At 36.4% G+C, this 26,394-nt stretch overlaps 1 protein-coding gene across 1 annotated transcript in view; it reads left to right on the top strand.

The window, feature by feature from the left end:
* Nucleotides 1–26,394, top strand: part of LOC145690354 (uncharacterized) — a 145,831-nt gene that overhangs the window by 25,737 nt on the left and 93,700 nt on the right. The window contains exon 2 of the mRNA XM_081765167.1: nt 22,834–23,075. Within this exon, the coding sequence (XP_081621293.1) occupies nt 22,834–23,075 (242 nt within the window). The remainder of the gene's footprint in view (nt 1–22,833; nt 23,076–26,394) is intronic.

Below are 26,394 nucleotides of genomic sequence, written 5' to 3' on the forward strand. Positions count from 1 at the left end.
ATGGGCAGCACTAGTTCACCCAAGTCTTAGTTCTCAAATTCTGTTTTAGTGGTACATAATTCATAGTATAAAAATTATATATTAATAAAATGAAATGAAATGAAATCTTGCAGATTTAACTCCCACAGTTATGCCCATGAAGCTAAAGGAGACGACGATTAAAATAAGTGAATGATGATGGAAGACTTGTTGAGTTGAGTTGATTTTGAGTTTAACGTCCCTTTTCAGCAGTGAGGCTATATGAGACGTGGGCCTACTGATTAACGTGGAATCCGAACCACATGAGCTCCCACCGGGAATCGAACCCGGGTCTCCCACTGATGGAAGAGTTGTAATGAGAATGTGAGAGAAAACGGGAGTACCCCGAGAAAACACACGGACATGACGTTGGCCACCACAAACCTACTTGAGTGGGGATTGCACCAGGGACCCCATGCATCAGAGTAAGAGCTCAAGCATCGTGCTCCTCATAAAAAAGAAAGGAAAAACTAAAATTAGCCTGATTCCAAATGTATCGATCTAATAATGTGCAAAATCCGATATGTTGCTATAAATTCCGAAAGTTTTACATAGCACGCAACCAAAAAAATATACGCAAATAATAATAATAATAATAATAATAATAATAATAATAATAATAATAATAATAATAATAATAATAATAATGACAATACTATAAAAGGAATTTTTTAGGTTGGAGTAGGGGCGGATCCACGATGGGGGCGGGGGGTTGTAATTAGAGCTACTGTTAAGAGCTCCAAGCTCTGGGATTGGCTTTATTTATATATAAAATAAAAAAGTTTCCTCTTCTGGGGGGGAAGGCGATCGCCCCATTCTGGATCCGCTCCTGGGTTGGAGAGGGACGAAAAGATAATTCTTTTTCTAGGTTTGGAAGATAGAACTCATGTTGGAAGAGAGTATTAGAGAACGGAAATTTCCCATATTTTGGCGTCCTTTCTACGAACAAATTTCTTGTGCATTGCAGTTAGAACTTCAGAAAACATTTACCACACAAGAAATGAACGAACGGTTTTTTCATTGTATATTACTTCTTGCATATGACATATGGCTGCTAGGGCTTACCCTCGAGATAAGAGTACTCGAAAACGTTGGAAGAGCTTTGCATTGATTGTATCGTACCTTTTCACAAAAATTATATCTTGTATTTTCTTATGGAGCAACGCTTTAATATACTGATTTAATTTTAATATTTTGTTAAAAATCCAGACATTGGAACATAACCAACACATTTGAGAGATGTCTGGATATCTGATCGGTTGGTAACCCAACTTTGAAAATTTGTCAACAACAGTTGTCCACATTTTATCACAGAATATACAGTACAAATACAGAGCCTAGCAATTAGAATAGAAATCATTTTGAAAGCTTTAATTATAGTGGATGTCTAAAGATTGATTTGTCCCTGTTGAAGGACAAAGCGTACGTTATGTTGTCAGTGCTATAAATAGAATAAGCATTAACTATAACAAAGAAGTTGATTATAATCAGAGGAAGTGCACTCCAATCCGACGGACGATGACTGAGTACTGAGTTTTTTTTTTCCTAAACTTTGTCATCAAATGATGATGACTCCGAGGTGGCAATTCGTTGTGGGCCGCTCCTCTAAACCTAACGCCAGCTGAGAGGTGATAGAACACAAAGAGTGTTATTCAGCAGCAGAAAACAGGCAATTGGTTTGTCCACGTGAAACATCCTACTTTACTCCGCAAGCAGCCATATGCAAAACAATTAACTCTTAGTGTTATTATATTTGATGTGTAAATATAATTAAGTGCACCACTGGTAATTATCGTTGTCGCATATTCCGTTTCTCCTTAATACCTCATTCTGTCCTTTACTTGCTCACATGTTCACACAACATGTGTGTGTGGAGTATACATATGCGTTTTTTTTTCCTTCATGTAGTACAGCTTTCTTTCATGCGTGTCGCAAATAAACCATTATAGGCTGGTTGCTACTTGTGCATATTAATGCCTATATCTTCTTAATAATTTGTACTGTGTTAAGTGGCTCTTACTCTTTTCTTGCCTTTTTGCTACATTCCATCTGCTTAGCTTTAACTTCTGATGAATATAAATAGTTTTGGTTCATTGGCCCGTTCACCTGTGTCATCTCTCGCCTTTTTTCCCCTCCCTCTATAGATGAGTTGAGGAAATTGTACATTTTTCATCGATTGGCTTTCAGGGTTAAAGGTGCCAAGCAATTATGGATCTTAAAAAAAAAAGTTTAAAATGCTCTTGAAAGTGTAAAAGACTTTTAAAGTCATTATTTATTATGTGCTAATTGTGTTACTTTAGAGTATTGGAAGAAACGAAATCATTTGCGTGTTGTCACAAATGGAAGACATTTGCTTATATTCGGGGGAAAGTTTACACTCAGTAAAAATACAGGAGCTCACTGACAGTTGATTGCTTACTATCGCTGTAAATTTATAATCAACTGTAAAAGAAATAAAATCTTTTAAGTGTTACGTCCTACAATTATGTCGGTTAGGCTAAAGGGGACGGTTATGATGAGAAATGAATGAAGTAATGAAATGAAGAAAGTGGGAGAAACGTGAGAACCCCGAGAAAACCCACGCACATGATGTTTATCCACCACAATGCTGTCTTGGTGCGAGCTGGCATCGAACCAAGGACACCATGCACCAGAAGTGAACGCTCCACCACTGAGTCACCGCGGCCCTTCTGGAGTGTTACTTTGGTGTCAACCATTAAATATCAATCGCGTTCCTTGTTTTACACCAGAATCTAATTAACGATAGTATGCTAACACATTTGTCAGTGATTCTTCTTAATTTTATGAATTAAATTAACAGTGTGAGGTGGGAGCAATGGAGGGAAAGGTGAGTTACCATTTTCTTAACTATCTTAAATAACCTTGGCGCTAAAAAAAAAAAAAAAAAAAAAAAAAAAAGTATTGTTATTAGGATACATATCCAGCAGGTTTCCAGTTCAAATCGTCGGATTATTAGAGTTTTATTAGAGTTTGACTCAGGACACTGAATTAATTTGAAAGCGACATAAAATTACTAACCTTTCGGCCTAGAAAACTATAATAAGCGATTTGAATGTTTATATTTAGACATAGATTTATTGCTTATGCGAGCTAATGCACTACAACAACCAAAAGCCTTTAATTTTGCTAAAATAATAATAATAATAATAATAATAATAATAATAATAATAATAATAATAATAATAATAATAATAATAATAATAATAATAATAATAATGGCAATAATAAAATCTATGTTCAAAAAAGTGTTTTTGACAGTTTGCTTATGTCCTCGCATACGAATGCAGCATTTTTATGCAGCATGAACTTTACTAAACACCAACGTCTTAAAATGTTAAAATGCGAAGGAAGTCAAAATTTCAGTTTATGAATCTTCACTCCCCTTTCCCATTCACATATATAGATTTTTAACTTTGGTGTGCATAAGTATCGGAAGAAGTATGGACTAAGAAATAAGAGTTTAGACTATTGTCTAGATAAGGTGTCGTGGAAGTGATGTCTTGTTTTGAAAAGTGTATCAGCTTCTATGGGAAGTGCTCTGTTTCGTCTTGTTACGAAAATTCCGCCTCGTGGGCAACCTTGATCAAGTATGTCCGTCTGTGTGTCTGCCGGAAACATATCAGAGAGGGAGGGAGAGAGAGAAAGATATGAGATAACGAGTAGTGTTGCCCGCGAGACGAGACGAGACGAAGTTGTCTCATTTTGTCAACTTAGTAAAATCTTTGTTTCGATTCTCAAATAACTCTTTCTTGATTCACGGAAAGTTTTTCTTACCTCGTTTTGTAAATTAATGTACAAAATTTATGCCCTTGTTTTTTTTTTTTTTTTTGAAAAGGGGTGCACGGTGGCTCAGTGGTAGAGCGCTTACCTTTGGTGCGTGGGGTAACTGATTCGATTCCCGGCCAAGTAAGACAAGTGGACAACATCATGTCCGTGGGTTTTGTCGGGATACTCCCGTTTCCTTTACATTCTCATTCCACCAATTCTTCCATCATCATTCACTTGCCTTAACCATCCGTCTCCCTTAACCTAAAGGGCATAACCCTGGAACGTTAAACTGAAAGATTTCATTTCATTTCACTATTTTGAATTGAAAATAGGTTTGTCAATTCAAATGTTTAAAACATAACGAAATAAAAGCAGTAAGTACCAAGTAACGTATGTGTAGATGGACATGCGGTACAAATTGTGTCGAGCATTAATTTGGGACAAAGCGGTATTAACTACAATTGAAGAATGGGACCAAGCGGCTCAGTGTGTTGGTGTGATGTAATCAAGCGGTCTTAAGGTTGATGATCGTGAGACAAAGCCTATTGAGAACCCGAGTTCCTCTGAAGAACATGGCCGTTTCTTAACTTATAACCGAAGCCTCATTGACGGCCTTTGATTATTTCATCTACATAAGGAATTGATTGAGCACAAAAATGTTGGAAGAGCTGCGATGGCTAAGTGGTAGTGCTCTCCTCTAGTGTGTGGGATCCCTGGTTCGATCGCAGCTCCGCCCAAGTGAGATTTGTGGTGGACAAACACCATGTGTAGGGTTTTCTACGGGTTTTCCCGTTTCTTCCTACTATCTTGGTTCCACTATTATAATAAATCCCATTAATACTGTCTGCCTTAGCGTCGGAGCATAATCGCAAGACGTTAAACTAAAAGAATAATATTGAACAAGATTTTGTAGCATCCGTTTGATCCTCTGTGTTAAGTATGGCTATTGCTGATTCCTGAATATAGACACGAATGCCGCTACCATCAATGTAAAACATTTCTGGGATCAGTGAAAATTTTTCCATTTCAATCGTGCACTACATTCAATCTAGATTGATAACATTTTTTTTTTTTTTTTCAAATTCGCGTATGCATTTGCAATTGTTTCTCCCATTTTTGCTATTTTATTTTTTTGCGTCTAGTTCTCACATGGCTTGGTGTTTCCTATTTTTGTCTTTATAGTTTTCGGATTCTTGTACTCTGTAACCTCAAGTCATTAAATTAACGCCTTCACTTTTGAAATATGTGGGTACAAATGTGAAAAAAAAAAAAAGCTGGTTCGATCGAGAAAGCAATGAAAAAATATTATGTGATTAAGAAGAGAACAATATTGAAGGTAATCGAAAGAGAGAATAAAATTGATTAGGACTGTGTTTAAGAAGTGTACTAATTGTATTCGAAGAGTCGTGTGGTGGAAGAGAAAGAAGTACGTACGTAACTAAAACAAACAATTCCAAGTCGAGAATAATGTAAGTCAAGCCACTTGACAAAATAAAATGAAATTTTTAATTTATGCCCTCTAGGCGTAAGGAGACGGATAATCAATGATATTGGTTATAAAAGAATGACTGGAATGATATTGGTTATAAAAGAATGACTGGAATGATATTGGTTATAAAAGAATGACTGGAATTATATTGATTATAAAAGAATGATTGGAATGATATTGGTTATAAAAGAATGACTGGAATGATATTGGTTATAAAAGAATGACTGAAATGATATTGGTTATAAAAGAATGACTGGAATGATATTGGTTATAAAAGAATGACTGGAATGGGAATGTGGAGGGAAATGACAGAACTAGTGTTGTCCATGGAAGGAGATAATTGGTCTCGTCTCGATTGTCGAAAAGATTTTCCTTCACCTCATTTTGCAAATTTATATACAAAGTTTATGCCCTGCTTTTCTTTCTTAATTTCGTCTACAAGTTACTAGTATTCTTCCTTGTTACGAGAAATCCACGAAAGGTGTGACATAACATTTAAACCGTATTTATGATTAGAATATATTGTGTAATGACTTTTGTATCTTTAAACGTTGTAAATGTTCTACATTATGCTCAAATAACAACTTTATTAACGTACAGATTTTATAGTATAAATCATGTACCACTTAAACAGTGTCTGAGATTAAGACTTGGATGAACTAGTGTTGTTCACGAGATTCGAGAAATTTCTCGTATTATCTCGAAAACGAGACGAGAACTGTCACGTTTTTCGTCTTGTATCAAATTTGGAAACGTATTTTCCGTCCCGTGGGCAACACTAGGCAGAACCCCGAGGAAACGACAGACACGAAAAATGAAAATGAAATCTCTAAGTTTTACGTCCCACGATTATGCCGGTTAGGCTAAAGGAGACGGTGATGATGAGAGGTGAGTGAAATGATGGAAAGAAGAAAGTGGGAGGAAACGGGAGAACCCCGAGAAAACCCACGAGCACGGTGTTTGTCCACCACAAAGTTCACTTGACGGGAGCAGGGTTTGAACCCAGGACCCCAAGCACCAGAGGTGAACGCTCTACCACTGAGCCACCGCGCCCCCACGACAGACACGATATTATTAACCATAAACTTATATATGTCGGAATCGAACCAGGGTTCCCTCGCACCAGAGTTCAGCACTCTTATCACTGAACCACCGTGCCCCCCAGCGACCTGACAATTATTATTGTGTCTTGGCGAAAATACTCTATTGAGTGGTCATAAAGTGCCCAGAATTGCACCTATACTTTCTTTCCTCATATTTATGGCTTTGTACAGAACGGAAAACCTACTACGCTTGAGAAAAAGTCCTACCCAGGAAGAAAGGCTTTGTTTGTTGTTGAGCTGACTATATTTGTGGAAAAGATATCTTTAGGGTGGGGAAATAGGATAAGAAATGAAACCTTCAGGTATTGTCGCTCTATTGTAAGTGGGATAAGGACAATTGCTGCTGATCCTCATTTCACAAGGGACAAAGAAAAACACATTCTCTGTGTGTGGCCACTTAACAAAAATCCAAGTTTTTTCACCTGTTCAGCCGCCAAACCGCTGTGAAAACAAAAAGCCCTAGCACCACCCAACGTGATTTTTATTGTAAATGCACCGGTGACAATAAACAGAGGATTAGAAATCTTTTTCTTCTACTTTCCTTCGCTTAATAACCTCTCTATTTTCAACTATGAATTTGGATGACTCAGTGTAAATGACACGAGATTTTGTAACTGTTTTAAGTATTCTTTAGCTTGAACTTAAAATTCTCCAAATAAGCGATCGATATAATTTGCAGTTTGTTCATTTGTTTCTGCTCTTGGTAGCGGGTTCACTTCCCGGTAGATGTGCAATTTACAGAAAGTTTAAGACGGATTTAACTTTCTAGCATTATGGGCCACAAACAGCTATGAAAGTCTATATGCATTTTTATTGTGTGATGTGTGACTAGATTATCAATTATTATAATTTTCACTCCGGTTTTCTAGACGGCATCTCTTAACTCAAGTAGCCATGAAAATTATGCGCTCCCATCTGCAATCAATCCACTCAGTCCAGAATAGGGATGGCCAATTTTGGAATTTTTACTTTCCGGAATCCGGAAAGTAAAATCGGAAAAATTCCGGAATTCGAAACGGAAAATCGGTTTCGGAAAACCGGAATTCAGAAAAAAACCGGAATTCGAAAAAAATCCCGAATTTTTTGAATTCCAGATTTTTTCCGTATTTCGGAATTTTTCGGAATTCCGGAATTTTTCCGAATTAGGGAAAATAAATTTTACGAAATCCGGATTCCGGAAAAGTTTTGGCCATGCCTAGTCCAGAACAACAACAACTTAAGAACAAGTAAATAACCGCGATGGGAACGAATGTGCTGACCACATTTCACTGAACTAAAAGGCATGCGGTCGGCCATAGCCCGTCGGATGTTTCAGCGCAAAGATATTTGATTTAGCTTATAGCAATATTAATCTCGATTTAAAGGGATTATTACAGGCACAGACCCAATGATATGCTTTTGCTTCTGCGGCGATAAATCTTAAAGTTGCTCAAGCCATGGAGTTAGTAAGGTATCAGTTGTAACTCTACAAGTAAAGATTGAGAAACCACGATATCCTATGATTCTCTACCTGTATCCACATACCACTCACTCAAAATCACATAGTTACAGAAATAGTCTATATGTCACACCAATCCTAATTACTAACATCGATTTGCAAATGTCTGTGTTTTTCATAATATTAAAACCGTAATTTATTGTTCAGATATACATTAATTGGAATAGTTAGATAAAAAGGTTGTGTAATTAAGCTTTTATTTTTCAATATTATATTGTATCACGTACAAATAGATTTAATTACTGAAGAGGGAATTGGTATATAGATAAAATTATGAGGAAATTGTTTAATTGAATACTTTATTTTCCCCTGAAATGAAATGTAGATAATAAAGATCTGTTGTAATCAATCTGTAATTACGATAATAATCAAGTAATACATTTGAGAGTTTAATAGAATGATCCATGTGGTCTATATGCTACAAATGAGTTTTTTTTATTTATTTATTTTTACAGTCCGAAATGATTGAACAATATCTGTAAAAGTTGACTACGTTGAATTGTTCAGTTTCATTTCATTGGAATAATTAAATTTCGTTATTCGATGATAAAATGAAATATATGAGCGAGTATAATATAAATATCGCACATGGGAATTACAGATAAATGAAATAACTGTAACACTTTTAATATTTCTTGTTTTTGATTTACTTTCTTTATGAAGATCATTTACTTATAGTTTTTAGGTTTAAATGAACAAATGGCTGGCGATGGTGGGAGCTCAACAATATAGCTAGAAGTTACCAAAATAAATATGAACAATAATACATATAATTATGTCTAAGAAGATGGGCTGGACCCGTTAGCCACGTGAGCAGAACATAAAAATTTTAGTGGAAAATCTTTGTAAAAGTAACAGTTCTAACTTGCGTTGGAAGTACAAAGCAGAATTAATAACAATCCTCAATAGAGTTGCCCTCGAAATGAGACGAGACAAAACTCTTTCTCGTCTCGTCTTGCAATTCTTTGTGGAAATCTCGTCTCGTCTCGATTCTCGAACAGCTCGTGTCTTCTTGACTCATTCTGTAAATTTATTTACAACATATATCCGTGCTTTTTTTTTTAAAACTTCATCTGGAACTTATCAGAATTCCTTCGCGTCACGAGAGATCCACGAAGAGTGTAATATAACAATAGTTAAACTATATTTACTATTGGATTATATTGTGTAATGATTTGCCTATCTTTAAACGTTGATGCATGTTCTTCGTTGTGTTCGTACTATCACTTTATCAATTCATAGTTTCTATACTATGTATCGTTAACACTAAAACAATGTTTGAGAGCTATGATTGTTCAGAAAGCTTAAGTGGATAACTCATTTAACAAAGATTAGCAAAGTGCATAGCAAAGCTCATTCTTCACAAATTGACTTACGCTCACTAATCTCAATATGAGGTTCATGCTACCTCAGGCTCACAGTCGATCTACCTAGGGCTTGTTATCATCAGTGGGGCTTGCGCTCATTAATCACGCTTACTAAGGGCACAGGTCTGCTATTGTGCAATAAAGATTGCACTCTTTAGCCACATCGAGACTCCTGCACGCTCAAACTCTTGTTTGTGGGACTCGTGCCCACATAGGATCGTGCTCAGTTATTAAACACGAGAGTCTGAATGGAAAGTTTACATGCAGAGTTTACATGCATGGAAAGTTTTCAGTTTGCTTAAGGAGATCTGCTAATGATAGCATAATACTTATACAGTATAAACTCTGCTAAAGATAATAATGAAAATCACTCAAAACTTACATGTATGGGATATGAATAGTCACCGTTATCTTGACCGAGTTCGTTAATTGAGTGAATCCCTTAACCTTTTCACGATTAATGGAATAAGGATTAGAAATATAAATATTTCGCCTAAATGTTTATGTAAGCACCAATTTTTAAATGTTTTGTCCTTTACATATCAGTTGAAAGTTAACTTAGGATATGGGTAACGATCGTTAGTCACCGCTATCCGTGAAGATGTTAACGGTTTGACTATATTACCGAACTCAACCGAGACAATCACTCCAGTTATCTATTGGGAATCATGCGTAGCGTAGTCGATAAAGCTCTCACCTTTAGTGCAAGCGATCCAGGGTTCGATTCCCGGTGACCATCCCGAGTGAGGTTTTCCCGAGTCTTGCTTACTCACACCAGACAAATACCAGAATTGTACCCAATATATAATGGTCGTAAGCCGCTTTATTCTTTCCCCATTCCTTTCCTCCCTTCATACTTTCCCGGGTAGTATGCTTGCCGAGGGACGTCATTCCTGATGCATGATGGACTAACGTGGCCATAGATGCCGAAAGCTCAGGAATCTAATTCATACTCCTGCTCTAACTATCTATTAAAAAAGAAAATAGAATTGAAGAATTCAGATTTCGTTCAAGAGTGATCGTATGAAGTAACCGACGTACGTACGTATTAATATTACAATCTGGTAAGGTTCATTTAGTGTGATCCTAATAATAATGTAAGATTACAACCTGTCACTGAAAAAAAATCATAAACAATTTGAAAATCAAAGTTATAACAAAACACTATATATATTTACTGAAATACCTCTACAAAATTCATTATATCATTAGAATTATCCTAGTAGGAAAAATTCCTTAATAGATATCACAATTAAGAACTAAGGAATATCACTAAACGATCTATTTCTTGAAGAGCCTATCTAAATTCATTGTAATTTGCGATTGAAATGCGGCAAAACTACAACTTCCGTCAGTAATGTGCTCCGTAGAACTTTGTAATTATATTAACGTAATATTTGACATACAACTATATTGCAATTTTCGAGATTTATTACAACTGCGAATTGACGTGCAGGATTAGTGAAATACATTTTAGACAGGCCCGCAACTAGAGGGAGGCCAGGGGGCCTGTCCCCCCTAAACTTTTCATGACCCCTCCAGACCTCAATACAAAATGCTATTATTAATACTAAAATCACAATTTAGATATTTGTAAGAGAATTTTTAATGACTTGGCCCCCCTATCTTATTCATGTCCCCCCAAACTTCGTGTCTGGTTGCGGGCCTGATTTTAGATAGTTACTACATCTTATGAAAACATATTTTATGTGCGAATACAGTTTATGATCATAGACGATTTCTCTTTAGAATATTTCTATAATAGTTGTTGCGACTTTCCCTACTGCAGAAAAAAATCATCATTCATTGATGTTAGCAATCTTTATTATAAATAGCGGTTATTTGGTTATTATAAGTAACCAAATAAGCAACTACTGATTTTCGGTTTTGTTTTGCTTTGGGAAAGAGTTCAAATAAAAACTTTGATCGTTTATAACTCCAGAACCAAGGATATGAACAGATAGATATTTCATATACGAAGCAAGTCAAGCTCTACCACCATGCTAAGTTCAGATGAGCTTAGTGAGTCGCGTCCGATATATCGTATTCTTGCGATTGATATCTGAAATAGTATATTTGAAGCATAGCTGAGAAAATACCACCAAATATGATATGGGGTCTCATCGTTTCCATAAGGAATAAACTCTGAGTATGTAGAGTTTTGATTGGAAAGCTAGCGGGAAAGAGGCCTTTGGGTAGGCTGAGAAAGTTAGGAGGCAGTAGAATGCAAAGAAGCAGTATAGGAATTCGGGTAACAATAGTCGTTAACACATGACAGGGTTCAATTTACTCATATACAGTGCCGTGCCGTGGAAAATCAACGCCCGGGGCGAGAGTACGACGGCGCCCTCATACACATATTCGAAGTAATTTTTCCTCTCTCTTTCCTTTTTCTCTCCCGAATTTTGCGCTCCCTTACTTCGGCGCCCGCTCTTCTCCCACGGCACAGTACTGCTCATACGTTTGATTTGATTTTCAGTTTAGTGTCCTTTTCAGCAGGGAGACAATATAAGACATGGACCTACAGCTTAAGGTGGGATTCGAACTACATAAGCTCCCACAGGGAATCAAACCCGAGCCTCCCCCGCCAAAGGCGCTTACTTTAACCGCTTAGCCACGACGGAGCTTCGTACTCATTCGTAACAAGATATTTTAGGGGATAGGCAATACAAAGTTTAGGAAAACACTGTATGAATGATAGCCAAATGGTAGCTCATAGACCACATCTGTCCCGAGAATAAAAAAGTAATGATTTTTCTTTTAAATTCTCGTAAAATAAATTGACAAATCTCATTGTTTCTATTAAAAACACTGTTTCTTTAATTGCCATCATTGTATTATTTTTATTTATGTATTTATTTTTCTCTACTTGTCCCCCAAACATAGTTTTTATTTTGTCTTGGCCCTACCCATCACTGTTTTATACCGATATTTGGCACAACTGATTCAACAGTAAAAAATATACATAAAATGGAAAGGACAGTTTAGATGCAAGAGAAGTTGAACACTTTTGGGAGAGAGGCGTCTGATATAGAGATGTCTTGGCCCTTTGAGTTCAAGTCCGTGTGAGCGTGAGCCCCATAAGTGAGTAGCAAAGTAGTGCCCAGGTCCAAGTGAGCGCGTGCCCAGTAAGGTTAGTGAGCACGAGCGAACCTTATTGAGGAAGGTGATCCTGAGCCCGAGTAAGCCCCTATTGTTATATGACCATCTTTTACTTGTGATAAAGAGAATTAAAAAAAATAAATAAAAAAGCAAGAAAAATTGTGAGAGCAAGAATGTTCCTGAATTCGTTGGCTCGACCCAACATGGGAATCAAAGGTTTGATTTTATTTCTGCAGCGAACCTTCGGAGACTTATGTGGATTGTGTTGCAATGTGGCTAACCTAACCTACGTAGACGTGAATAATAATGGCACCCATGAAAAATAAACTTATAGTTAGTTCGATTACTATTTCGGCGCCAGGAAGCAATTGGGAACCCTAAAAGACAATAGCGTGCCAGCGTCAACGTGCCCTGAGTCAGAACAAAGGATCAAGTACCAAAAATATTCTCACGACACACAAATGACAAAAGCAGTGTGAAAATCCAACTTTTGTCTTGTTCTGTTATCCTGGTGACCGTGTGAACCATATGCTTTGGATTATATTTCTTTTTAATACCTGTGAATGTTACAAGACATGCTTTATCAGTTCATCACTCTATCTACCTGTCTTTAACGTCAAGTATATGTTAAAAGGCTAGGCGACAGAAAGGTTAAGTGATACTGTTTTCGCAAACCCCAGAAGGACATTTATGATACTCAGATAATAATACGCTTTGAAGTTCTCTTCTTTTCACACGATTTGTATTTATACTGTACCACCGCCGGATGTAGAAGGCAGTGTACTGTACTTACCGCCATTGCATGTTGGCGAAGAGTCGAAGTTTACAACAACAATAACGTCTTATTTTAAAACTAACAAAAAAGGTAGATGTTTGAATTTTGTCGAATCTAGTGCCTGGCTATCTTTACTGAGGATTTTTCCTCAGTTCTACGAGGGGAATACCACAATGGTATATTTAAATTATGCACTGATCGACTTCCTCTTAGATTTCTGTTACTGTTATTCGTTATATATTGATTCCAATTTAAATTTGTTTCGCAGCTAGTAATGCATAGCACGTAAATGATTTCAACGTAATTTCATGCAGACTAAGAATACTGTTATTTCATTTACATTTTACAACTAATAATGATAATATAGGTGATACCATAGTTTATAAATGATTTAGTATCACTTAAAGATTGTATATCTCACCAGTCAGACATCAGTAGAAAGAGTTCAATTCTGATATTCAAGGCTCTTTTCTTCAATGGCGGATCTTGAGGAAGCAATATCGGCAAAAATGAATATTTTTTCGCTTCAAATTAATGAAAAAAAAACATACCTATGTTCTAATAGTTTTATACAAGAATTAGTCTGTTTTTATACTCCTCTTATGGCTAAAATGGTAAGTGTTTGTCCCTTTAGTACTAGAACCTATGTCGCTTATAACCTCAGTCTGGAAAGAAGATTAAACTCGAAATAAACAAAGAAACAAAAACACAAAATTCGGAAAGTCACATAAGGTCACAAATTAGGTCGTGCAAAGTTAGTTGTAAATAGAATCATGTATAGGAGGTCTACGTAAGTTTATTTGATTTACTGTAATTTCCCCTTATTTTATTATTATTATTACAATTGTCACTATTTTGTGCATATTATACATTCTGTCACTTGTTCACATCATTTTGATCTTTAAGTTGACAGAAAAGAAAATCATACTATTGATTGATCGACAAATTTAAAAGTGCTTGTATTGCTTGATCTTTAAGTTGACAGAAAAGAAAATCATACTATTGATTGATCGACAAATTTAAAAGTGCTTGTAATCATTTAGTGACAAGGTGCCTTAATATGCATTACATTTTCATAAAATTTTGCCTGCGAAGATTTCTCCTATCTCAGTTATTTCTACTTTAGATTTTCTCTGAACACTCATAATTTTGCAAATGCACGAAAAGTTTTGCTTTCTTTCCTTAATATTTTCCCTGAGGTATTTTTGGGTCACTGAACCAAACAAAATAATGTTTTCTGTCACTTCTACTCCATGTAAGAAGTCTGAAATGCATTTACAGCTTGGGAAGGAAACAGGGTGGAGTGAGAGAAAGCAGCTTGCAGGAAAGAAGACGAAAATTCCCTAAGAGGAAGGGAATTCGATTGGAAAAAATCCCTTCACGAAGCAGCTTCTGGTGCTGTGACTCGCTCACACGTCGTTTCATCTGCAGACAGATCCCAGCAACGTTTCAGGTTCAGACCATCTTCCTATTTAACCATGCAAAAGAAGGGGTGAGTAGGGTGTCAAGTAAGAATTACGATAGATGGTGACGTCGTGTACAGTGAGATTTCTATACTCACATAACTTAGGCAGTGGACGTAAGTGTTTCATCTGGTATAGGAATAACAAAGAAAAAGAAAAAGATGAAATACCGGATTTGGAATCTTGATCGGACACTGTTTTGCTATTTGGTCTAGGAATTAATTCGTGCGGTTTTAAATAAAAATTGAAGCTTTATTTCAAAAACAAAGTAAATGAATACGTTAACAAAAATATTGTCCATCGCTAGCCACTACTTTCTCCCATCTTTCAGGCAATTTACGGATTCCGTGTCGAAAGAATTCCTCATCTTTTGACGCAATCTAATCAAAGATCCATTTTTCGATATTTTCTGAAGAAGTGAACCGCTGTCCAATCAAATCGTTATTCATGCAATCGATCAAGTAGTAGTCAGACGGAGCAGTGTCTGGTGAATATGGCGGGTGGAGTAACACTTTCCATCCGACATTTTCCAAATAGGTTTTGACCGGTTTTGCGACATGTGGTCGAGCGTTATCATCTTGATAAATAAGTTTATTATGCCTGTTATTCCATTCTGGTCGTTTTCAGGCCAGAGCTTGCTTCAAACGCATTAATTGTTGTCGATAGCGGTGTCCATTAATAGTTTCACCAAGTTTCAGAAGTTCATAGTACACTACACGTTTCAAATCCCACCATATATACAGCATAACCTTTGCACAATGAATATCTCGTTTTGGTTGTGATGGACCTGGTTCACCTTGCTTCACCCAGGCCTTTTTTCGTTTAGGATTCTCGTAATGAATCCACTTCTCATCACCAGTTACAATTCGATGCAAAAATCCCTTCCTTTTCTGTCTTTGAAGCAGCAATTCGCAAACGGTTTTTCTTCTTTCAACGTCTTTCTTTTCAATTCATGTGAAACCCAATAAGACATCTTTTGAATCATTCCTATGGCTTTGAGACGTTTGGAAACTGTTGTTTGCTCAACTCCAAATGCTTCTGCAAGTTCGTCCTGCGTTTGACACGAATCCTGATCAAGCAATGCTCTCAATTCTTCATCTTCAAATTCTTTTGGCTGTCCAAATTGCTTTTGGTCTTCCAAGCTGAAATCACCACCTTTAAACCGTGCAAACCACTTCTGACACGTTCGCTCAGCTAGAGCGTGGTCACTAAACACTTCCACTAAAATATGATGACTTGCGGTAGCACTTTTCTTCATGTTAAAGCAATGAAGAATAACTCCCCGCAAAAACACTTTATCAGGCACAAAATGCGCCATTTTCAGTTGAAGAAAAAATGTTGTTGTTTCCGCTTCAAGCAACTGACATATACTAAACAAGATGCTCAATGACAGTAGTTTTCAACGCATGTTTGGATCAACGAAACTATGGGACAATAAGCTAGTTACGCCATCTTTTGTAAAACCGCACGAATTAATTCCTAGACCAAATACAAGAGCCGCTGTGGCGTACACTCTGTAAAGAAAAAATAGCGACACCTCAATTCTCAAGCTAACTTACACAGAAAATCATAGTTGCAGTCCGTTAGAAGAGGAATAGAAGGAAATGAAGAGTGGGATAGTTCATTTGCGTTATCTGTGACATCTGTGGTGTACGATATTGCTTGCCAGTTGTTTGTGTATCAGTAATATTTTCGCTAGATGGCACTGACTGCGTCTCGTAAATTATTGTAGTAAGGATTCTGCATTGCATTTGTGATGTGTAGGCTGAAGTAAATAGCATTTTATGATTGTTCTTTGCTTTCTCATTGTTTGGACAGTGTCAAGTGGCAAAATTATTGTTGTGCAGCGTTGTTTGTGTGTGATATTGTTGCCACATGTGGACTGTAAACAAATAAGATGGGTAAGAAATCTGACTTGTTGTCATGTGAACAAGACATAATTCTTGCTTTGCGCAGCTAAGGCAAATGTCTAAGGGAATAAATGGAATACTGAAAATCCATCATTCTACGGCAGGAAGAGTAATTCACAAGTGTAAACAGCATAATAAATCGTCCCTTCGTCAACAGTGTGAAAGAAAAAAGAAAGCATCACGCAGAACAGATTGCTAAAAGAAATCAATAGCACTGCAGATTTAAGGAGTGATTTTCCCAAAATTCGCTTCTGTAGTTTCACATGATCTTGGAACTGCAGTTACTCGTACAACTGTATCGTCTTGACTGTATGAAGAGGATATTACAAAGGAGAAACCGCGTAGAAAGTCGAAACTGACAAAACACAGAGGACTTTAATATGTAGTTTTGTGAGTCGATATGCAACTTGGACTTATGTCAACTGCAAGCACGTTCTTTCCTTCGTTGAAAAGAAGTTTAGAATAGTGGGAAACGATGGTGGTGTGAAGTTGTGGATACGAACAAGCAAGGAACTTGACAAGGATTTTGTTTAAGATATGCAAATATTCAGTTACTGAGTGATGGTATGGGCTTGGTTCACCGTTAAAGACGTCAGGACGACGAATATATGTGAAGGATCGTTTGATGCACGAAAGTATCTTCAATTTCTAGTACGTAAAGTTCTTACAACAGCTAAAGATGACTTTTGTGAAGAAAATTTGGACTACTTCCTTTTCCAGGACGATAATGCTTCATGTCAACGAGCGAAAATCGTTAATACGTGGTTCAAGAATATGATTATTTAGAGACTCGTGTGGCCTACAAACTCACCTGACATGAATCCAGTTGAAAATTTGTGGATCAATATGAGCAGAAGATTCAATAGACAACTATCTCAAATAGAATGGAATTCAAGGAACGGATAATCCGGGTGTTATTCCGTGAAATCGAGGTTGCATTTTGCAATAGCCTTGTTACAAAAGGGCTCCGATGATTCGCTGCACTGAAGAAAGTCCATGGTGCACATACAAAATACTAGTTTGGTGTATGGTACTTCCCGATGTTTGCACATAATATGTCTTACACTTAAGAAATTCCATTTCTTATTTTCTGCTATTGTTGTTGATCTTTTTCAGTTTTATGTATAACTCTTCCTATAAACGATTTTGCTCAAAACACACATAGCTACTTATATATGCATATAAATTCATTAAATTCATGTCAAAAGCCTGAAACTCTGGCGCAAGTATTAAGAATGAACTCCTTATTAGGAATATGCATTGTAATATTATCAGGAATTCATATAAAAAATCATATTGATTAAAGTGTGTTGCGAAAACCATATTCAAGCAAGTGTCGCTATTTTTTCTTTACAGAGTGTAGTTGATAAAGGATCTACCTACTAATTGTGTATTCCAGCTTCGATCCTTGGAAGGTACCGAAATTTTTTCTCGTTCTATTTATCCATGTTCTAATGAAGATCAGTGGTTCACGTAGCCTCCCCAAAATTGTTACTTGGGGATTGCTGGAGAAGGGTAAAGGCAGCTAGGGTGTGAGCTGACCAAAAAAGATGCCCAAGCATATGAAGTCGGCGTTCAGGAGTTGGAAAATCACTCTTACTCGACTTCAACCTCACAAAGTGAGTGTGGTGCCGAAATAATGATGGGTGTGAGAGCGAGTGAGCGTGAATTCGGAAGCACGTTTGAGTGAGTATGATGTCGATACGTTAATGTGAGCGTGATGTCGAAATGATGGTGTGAGTGTATGGTTGAATGAACGCGACGTTGAATTCACGGCGTGAGCATGAGGTTGAGTGAGCGCAATAATGACATGATGTAAACGTGGTGTCGAAATGATGTTGTCAGCGTGTTGTTGAACGAATGTTGTAAGCGTGATCATTAAATTATTTCGTGAGGGTAAGGTTAAGTGAGCGTGTTGTCGAAAGTATGTTGTGAGCATGCATCATGTCGATATGATTATGAAAGTTTGAAATCGAGTGTAATGTCGATATGATAATGAGAGCGTAATGTCGAAATGATGTGAGTGTAAAGTCGAATGAACATGATGTTGAATTGACGGCGTGAGATTGAGGTTGAATGATCACAATGTCAACATGATGTCGAAATGATGTGAATCTGAGGTTGAGTGAGTTTGGGTCAATGTATTATTATTATTATAATTTAGAAAACAAAGCCTATTTATGCTGCTCTCGAGATCAGACGAAACAAAAAATAAGGTCTTCTCTTTTCGTCTTATAAATGTTTTTATAATTCTTGTCTCGTCTCAATTCTTGGAAAAGTTTCCCGCTTCTCATCTCGAACTGATATTTTCTTAATTTAATGTAGGAGTTATTAGAATTCTCCCGCGCCAAAAGATTTCCACGAACGGTGTGATATAATAATATTTAACTCATATTTGTCATTGGAAAATATTGTGTAGTGATCTTTAAACGTTGATAATGGCTCTTCACTATGTTCGTACAATCACCTTAATAATTTATAGTTTTTATTCTACGGACCATGTAACATTAAAACAGTGCTTGAACTCAAGGCTCGAAAAATGTCCCTTGAAAATGAACATCTCGACGATCTTGTCGTTTGAGACAAAAATTTCTCGTTTTGTGGACAACTCTACTTCCAACTAAAGCATCACGTGTACACTTATGTCCAAAATTATTGTCGCATGTCTATAAATATGTTGTTGTACGAATATAATTTGATAAAGAATTCGCCCGGTATTTCTTATAATGTTAGTATGTGTATAATCGGCAAAGACATGCATGTGGCAAATTTCATGTCAAAAGAGCAGTAAATAAGAACAATAAAACGAAATTAAAACTTTCTTGTCCATTTAGCAGCATTTTGTTATACTCATTCTAATTTTCGTATTCGTTCTTTTCCTATGAAATTTACCACAAATATACATTTCCCGATTATACATATAGTACCAGTATTAAAAGTACCCTACAAAATCATTATCAAATTATATTCTTACAAGAAGACAGTTATAGATATGCGACAATAACATTGGACATGAGTGTACTCTGCTTTTTACCGAGCGAAGTAGCTCAAGGGATAGAGTGTTAGCTTCTCATTCGGGAGGTCGTGGGTTCTATTCCCATTGCCGTCCATCCTGACTGGGGTTTTCCAGGCTTTTCTCAGTTCTACCATGCAAATACCGGGATGATACCTACTAAACAGGGGCTGGCCGATACCTTCCCAAATCTTTTCCGAAGTTATTGTTGTTAAATATCCAGCACAAAGTGACCTCTGAGTTGTATCTCGTGATTTCTAAATAAATAAACCAACAATTTTTCTTTAGTCATTCAGGATTGAGATCTATTTTTTTAAATTCTAGTCTAATGTATAGGTAGTACGAACACAATATCAAATTTATTTTGATACACCTTTTCGCTGACATCTATAAAAGAAAACCTGAAAGATTTATTGAGAAAAATGTAGGTAACAAAGAAAAATCCAATTTCCCCCATATCACATAAATTTGTACTGGCTTCCTATATCGGATCTTTCAGTTTTATAATATCAACAACTAGAATATAATGCACCCAATGGAAAGAATTCAAACTTTATACTATTCCTAGCGTATTTATTCTTTTCTCTCTATATACATTTTTTTAAAATATCATTTGATTCAAAGCAAAAAAATAAAGATAAGAGATTTTATTTCTTTTCTTCGGCGAAGTGTTGAACTCTTAAAGCTTAGTTCCACTCGCGTTGCTTCACCGCTTGATTATATACATATATTCTGTCTTGTCATGTCCGATTCCTTAAATCCTTAGCAGATTTACTTGCTCTAGCTTATGGCTTCCCTTCGCAGCGCTAAAGCGTAACCTTTCAGATGCAGATAAGAGCATTAACTACCAAAACTAACTTCTTTTCGTCTTTCACTCACACTCATATACTCAAATATACTACAACCACTAATATTAGCCGACTTTTTCGTAAGTGATTTACTTCTTTCTAGGTTATTCCTGTCGGATTTCGTTTTCTTCACGGTGCCTAAACTAAATGAAAGAATTCTTTCACGATTTTTCTTATTCTTCCCTTAAAAAATCTTCGAATGTAAAAAGAGGAAAGAGTCTTACTAGTGACATTTCTTGAGAGCTGATTATATATATATATACAAGTACACACACACACAATAGACTATATCTGTATTTGGATTTGATATTGTATGACAGTTTAGCTGAAATGTCAAATTTTATTTTGTTATTGTGTTTTCGTATTTATTTGTCTGTGTTTCTTTGACGTTATTTTGAACGATGAACCAATCAATACGTAGGGTTGAGACAGGGGAAAACACACATTTTGAACTTATATAGGCTCAGCAGAAATCTCTTGTTTATAATGTAATCCTAGTAATAATACTAAGTAGTGAATTGGGTCAAAAATTCTAGTACAGAAAATTTAGATTGAAGTAATATACGGAAACGTGCTTAATTATGCTTTAGTATTACATTTAACTAAATATAAATTCGAAAATGGGAATCAATGATTCACATATTTCTTGTATCAGATACCAGATCTACATATCAGATATATCAAGCTAAGTATGTTTTATGGAGGTGAGATATTATGATGGGAAATTGTATATGCTAAGAGTGGATGATAATCTCTACACCCACCAGCTGCACTAGATTTAGGCCCTGTCCTGGTTCGGAGCTCACATTGATAGTTGATCTCGTCTTTAATAAGAAAAAGCACACAACACTCAAAAATTCAAAAACTGAGTGCATATGTTTTAAGACGTGTACAGCCATGTGCTTGGTAGGTAGAAAAAATATATTTAATTTGATTTGATGCACACACCATGCTCCACCGGCTGAAACGTTCACATAGCCGAACAGACCTTTATGTGCTATATAATATTAACTATTTTATTTTAGTACTCAGAGGTAAGTCGAATTGCAGGGGACAAAGACAACAAATAAGTCCCGTTCTTTTTAGTTTTATTTATAGTTCTACGGGTTTCAAATACCGATGAAATTATTTAACATGTAGAAAGAAGTACTCAACTCACTGTTACTACAATCGAAGGGCTATGCTTACTCTGATGTAGCATGTTCAACGTGGTAATGTGTGGTCAGTTTATCAGGTCATTATTTGTGACTTTTTGGACCTTACTTCATAATTCTCATAATTTTCCAATTGTCTCATGATTATGAAAAAATCAAGTGAAAATTTTCGGTTAATCGACCCATGATTATGCGTTGGAGGCTAAAGGAGATTATGATTATGAACGGAATAGGGAAATCCTGGCCCGGGTTTAAAAATTCCGGCCCGTGCAGACCCCTACCTCCCGTCGACTCCTTCAACCAATAACAGCATATAAACACATCACAGCGACTCTACAAAACAAACACACGAACTCGCCAGTGGTAATCTTAAGTGAATATATCTCACCAATCTTCATCAATGTGTTTGTGCCATTGCGTTGGTATTAGAGATGTAGCTGAGTTACACGTTTCTTAGCGAACTTCTTTCTGTCTTAGCAAGTTAGTCTAGATTGGTTTTGGAAAACAATGGTAGACCATATAGAAAATAAGATCAAATTTATTTTTGAAAGCAGCATTTTTATATATATGACAGAGTTTGTAAGATTATAGTCCCCGGCTAGTTTAGAGCAAATTGTAATTCATGTTTGTTTCTTAAATTCTTTCCTCTTATACACAATGCGTACATATCCAAACAAGAGTTTAAATTTATCTGTGCTCTCAATTTCCTGCTTATAATTCGAAAGCAGCAATGCTCAAATTTTGTATAACAATAGTAGACGTTAATGGCAAGGTTAAAAAAAATGGCATCCCTCACGATTGATGTATCACGTACTTGAGGGTAGTGGACCCATAACTTCTCCATCCAATAGACGTTGAAATTTAGTGTCACCATTACTTATAGGCAACAACGCAATACACAAGTGTACTGTTTGGTTGCATACCAGAATGCAAACGTGAAATCCAAAATTATTTCTTTGAATTTACTATTCGTATCTTGTTTAGATACTGTTTGGAGAGTATATTTGCCAATTCACTTAGTGAGACACGTACATTCTGTAACAATAATTACACAACCATTATACAGTCCGCCTCATGCTCAGCTTAATTTTGTATCTAAATTGATAATTACTTTGTATCCCGGCGGAAACTCATATGGTTCGGATCCCACGTTAAACTATAGGCCCTTGTCTCATATTGCCTCGCTGTTGAAAGGGACGCTAAAGTCAAATCAACTTTGTAAATTTTGGAGAGCTTCCTTTTGATGAATGTCCTTTTGATTTATTCTGTCGTTAATTTAATATTGTTTGATTGTTTCTCTTTAGCGATGGCGTATCCCAACTTCTACCCGAGCTACATGAGCCATGCAGCGGCAGCAGCTGCAGCGGCAAGTGCTCCTCCACTCCAAGTACCTCCTCCACCGAAACGCAAACGCCGACACCGCACCATCTTTACTGAAGAGCAGCTTGAACAACTAGAAGCCACCTTCGACAAGACGCATTACCCGGACGTCGTCCTCAGAGAACAACTAGCGCTCAAAGTAGACCTCAAGGAAGAAAGGGTGGAAGTAAGTCTTCTCTTTCGTTCACTAATATTATTTTAGGGGTCATTGTAATTTTATTTCAATGCGACAGTATTTTTTGTTCTCCAACTTCAGTTAAGAGCAGTGGCTGATTTAATTAAAATAACCAGTTCGGCACTCATCTTATTATAAGAGAGTTAAAGTCTAACGTGTCGTTAGAGTTTACCTTTGTAGTTTAATGTTCTGTTTGATTCCGCTCAGAGTTTAGCGTACAATTAGTTTATTTTAGAGTGTAACGCCTTCCGTTTATTATAACATTTGAGTTTAACATTCGGGACAAGACACTTTCAAACATTAAGATTTTATGAGACTGAACTACTGCTAGGGCTTTCAACGAGGATCGAGCCCTAGTCTACTCAGTTTTTTTTTTCACAAGTTCTAAACTAGTATTATAAAACTTGTTCTGTACCTTTTATGGAATAGGTCTCTAAAGTCCAAGTTACACACTCTCTAAAAGTGGTTCTTGACGAATCAGGAGAATTCGCAATGCTTACAACTTGGGCAGAATAAATCTCAGCAAATCCATTCGTTGACTTAAATATCAAACCCTGAATTAAAAGTTCAATTAGAAATGTTGAACTTTTATTAATCACTATTAATAAAATTATTATTATTATTATTATTATTATTATTATTATTATTATTATTATTATTATTATTATTATTAATTTGATTTCAAGGATTCTAAATCCTTTGAGGAATAGAGAAAATATTGTAAATAATTAGAGCAAGATATAAGTTCTTTTATCATAGTCATAGTTTTTGTACGAACTAAATAAACATTAAGTCAAGTACCGGTATAGAAGGAACTTGAACGTCCCCTTACGTTGAAATCAACTATATAGTTGGTTACACGTTCGAAAAGTACACTGAGAAAAAAATAGTATGTAGCGTAGATACGTAGGTTCCATGTGTAAATCCTGTAGTTTTTGGACTTAACGCACAGCAAACGTATAACTGAAAAAGTATATTTTATACCTACTTTCTGTATAAGTATTCCGAATAAACGTACTTTCCGCATGAAACAAAGAACTGTATATAGGCGGTCAGGATCTCACATGCAGATGGACTTATGTAACATACAGCTGACGTACATATGTAATGTACGGAAGGCTGTTAGGTGTCAGATATTCTGCAACGGCATGATGCAACGTCTAAACGGAAAAAGAGCAGTACATATGTAGGACATGGATAATGATGCTCCGTACTGATTTCGTCGTATATTTGTATAATATACCACTGTCCGGATAACGAATTTTTCTCAGTGTACTTTTCAGTAATTTAGTCTCATCTTCGCTCTGGAACCATAGATTGACCGGTAAACCAAAGGATTCTATTATGTGCTAAATGTTATATCTTCTTAGATTATTGTCCTGTCCCGATATCGTCCAGAAACTCTTCAGGTGCCTCACGAAACAAAGAGTCTTCTACACTAGAGTGACATAACTTTACCGTATTGCTAGTCAAAGTATATGTTGCGTTCTTTAGACAATAACTAAGATTTAATAAATTGCATTAAAAAGATTTTTAGTGGAGTAATTCAGTTATTACCTTATGAACAAACATTTAGAAAGAATGTATATATGGTGGGCTAAAATGAAGGAATGAGGCTAGTACTACAAGTAAAAGCATTTGGCATTCCTCCTAACGTTGAGGACTAATTTTTTTTCGATATCAAGAAAGTATTTCGCTCGCGTCCAATGGTTCCAGTTTTAGTCCTATTTTATCCCACGAAAAACTATTCTTTTAAGTGCATTTTCTTGGAATTGTCCGCTTAGCCGAGCATTTGGCATTACGTTGTAATAGGTCTCTTTGCGGAGAATTTGCCAACCAACTTAATTGCCAATGTTAGCTTTACGTTGTAACTGGCCGCTTAGCCGAGCAGTTGCCAATCAATTCAATTGCCAACGTTGGCTCTGGGTTGGAATTACCCGCTTTGCGGAGCATTTGGCAACCAACTTAGTTCTACCGTTAGCTTTACGTTGTAACTTGCCGCTATGCCGAACATTTGCCAACCAACTCAATTGTCAGCGTAAGCTCTATGAAATAGATAAGCTTGCGATTGGGAGTACGAAATGGATGTCAATTGTCGGTTGGCCAACGCACACTTAAAACTATGATATGTTAGACCAACACATGTATATTTCAGTTTTATTTTTCCAATTTCAAATTCCCAGCCATACCAATCATTAACCTACGTAGGCCTTACCATGTATGCTGTTAGGCAGGGGTGCCTCAGCCTCCACAGCCGTGGGCAGAACCATCCATTAAACATTGCTCTCCTAAACTTGTATCATTTTTCCTCTTAAACCATTCTCTCAACAAATTTACCACCCTCCCTCATAAATTGACCATTTTGTTTCCTTAATGTGCCTTTCTACCCCCAATTTATCATTCTCCAATTTGCTTGTACCATTTTCAATATAAAATTGTGTTTCTCCAAATATTCTCATAGGCACAACCTGTGCCCTATGCACCCCTAGCTCCTAGGGTACTGAAATAGCTTGTGTTGTTGGTATGTAATAACCATTGTCAAAAGTACGTTGTAAGCTCCAACGACGAACTGGGCAAAAAGGAAGATCATCTCAAGAACTTTGACTTGTTTCTTGAGCGGTGCCGGTATTTTATATTTACTAGGTAAATATGGGTCCTATACTGGTAGAACTTAGAGATGCTTTAATTTGAAAATTCTCAGTGTATGGATCACCTCGTCAGATTCGACAATGTCATTCCCTCAGTTGATTATATAGGGAGTGACCAAAAAGAAGTAATTCGATGAAGCAGCTTCCGAGGAATATCGGAGATGTGTTAATATTTCCCGCCAACGTCTAAGGAATATATGTGGTTTCGTATTGACCTAAAGCAGAACAACACTCGGCAATTCACAAATATTGATGCATGGTTCTTAATTTTCCATTCGCACATTTCAATCACTACAAGTACCTAATTTCACTGATTAGCTAACCATATGACAGCAGTTCACGATACACGATACCCGAAACAGTCCATCAAAAAGAACATAATTTTTCATACTATGATGGTTTGGGTTGTTTGTACTAAGCTGCAGTCAACATACGTGGAATCTACTTCCCCCACATAGTATCTTGAAAGGTGTCTACAAGTGACTTCTGCACAGCATTTTGAATTTTTCTTTCAATGTTTCCCATGTTTGGCTATATTCAGTGTCAATAGTCACGCTTCATATTTCGTTATCTACAATTTGAGAACTCCCAGTGCGTGGAGCATGATATAGCGATTCACCACCATTTTTAAATTTTATAAACACAGTTGTAGTGTTAGGTCG

This window comes from Thermobia domestica, chromosome 7 (assembly GCF_964235325.1).
Source record: "Thermobia domestica chromosome 7, izTheDome1.hap1.1, whole genome shotgun sequence".
Taxonomy (NCBI): Eukaryota; Metazoa; Arthropoda; class Insecta; order Zygentoma; family Lepismatidae; genus Thermobia; species Thermobia domestica.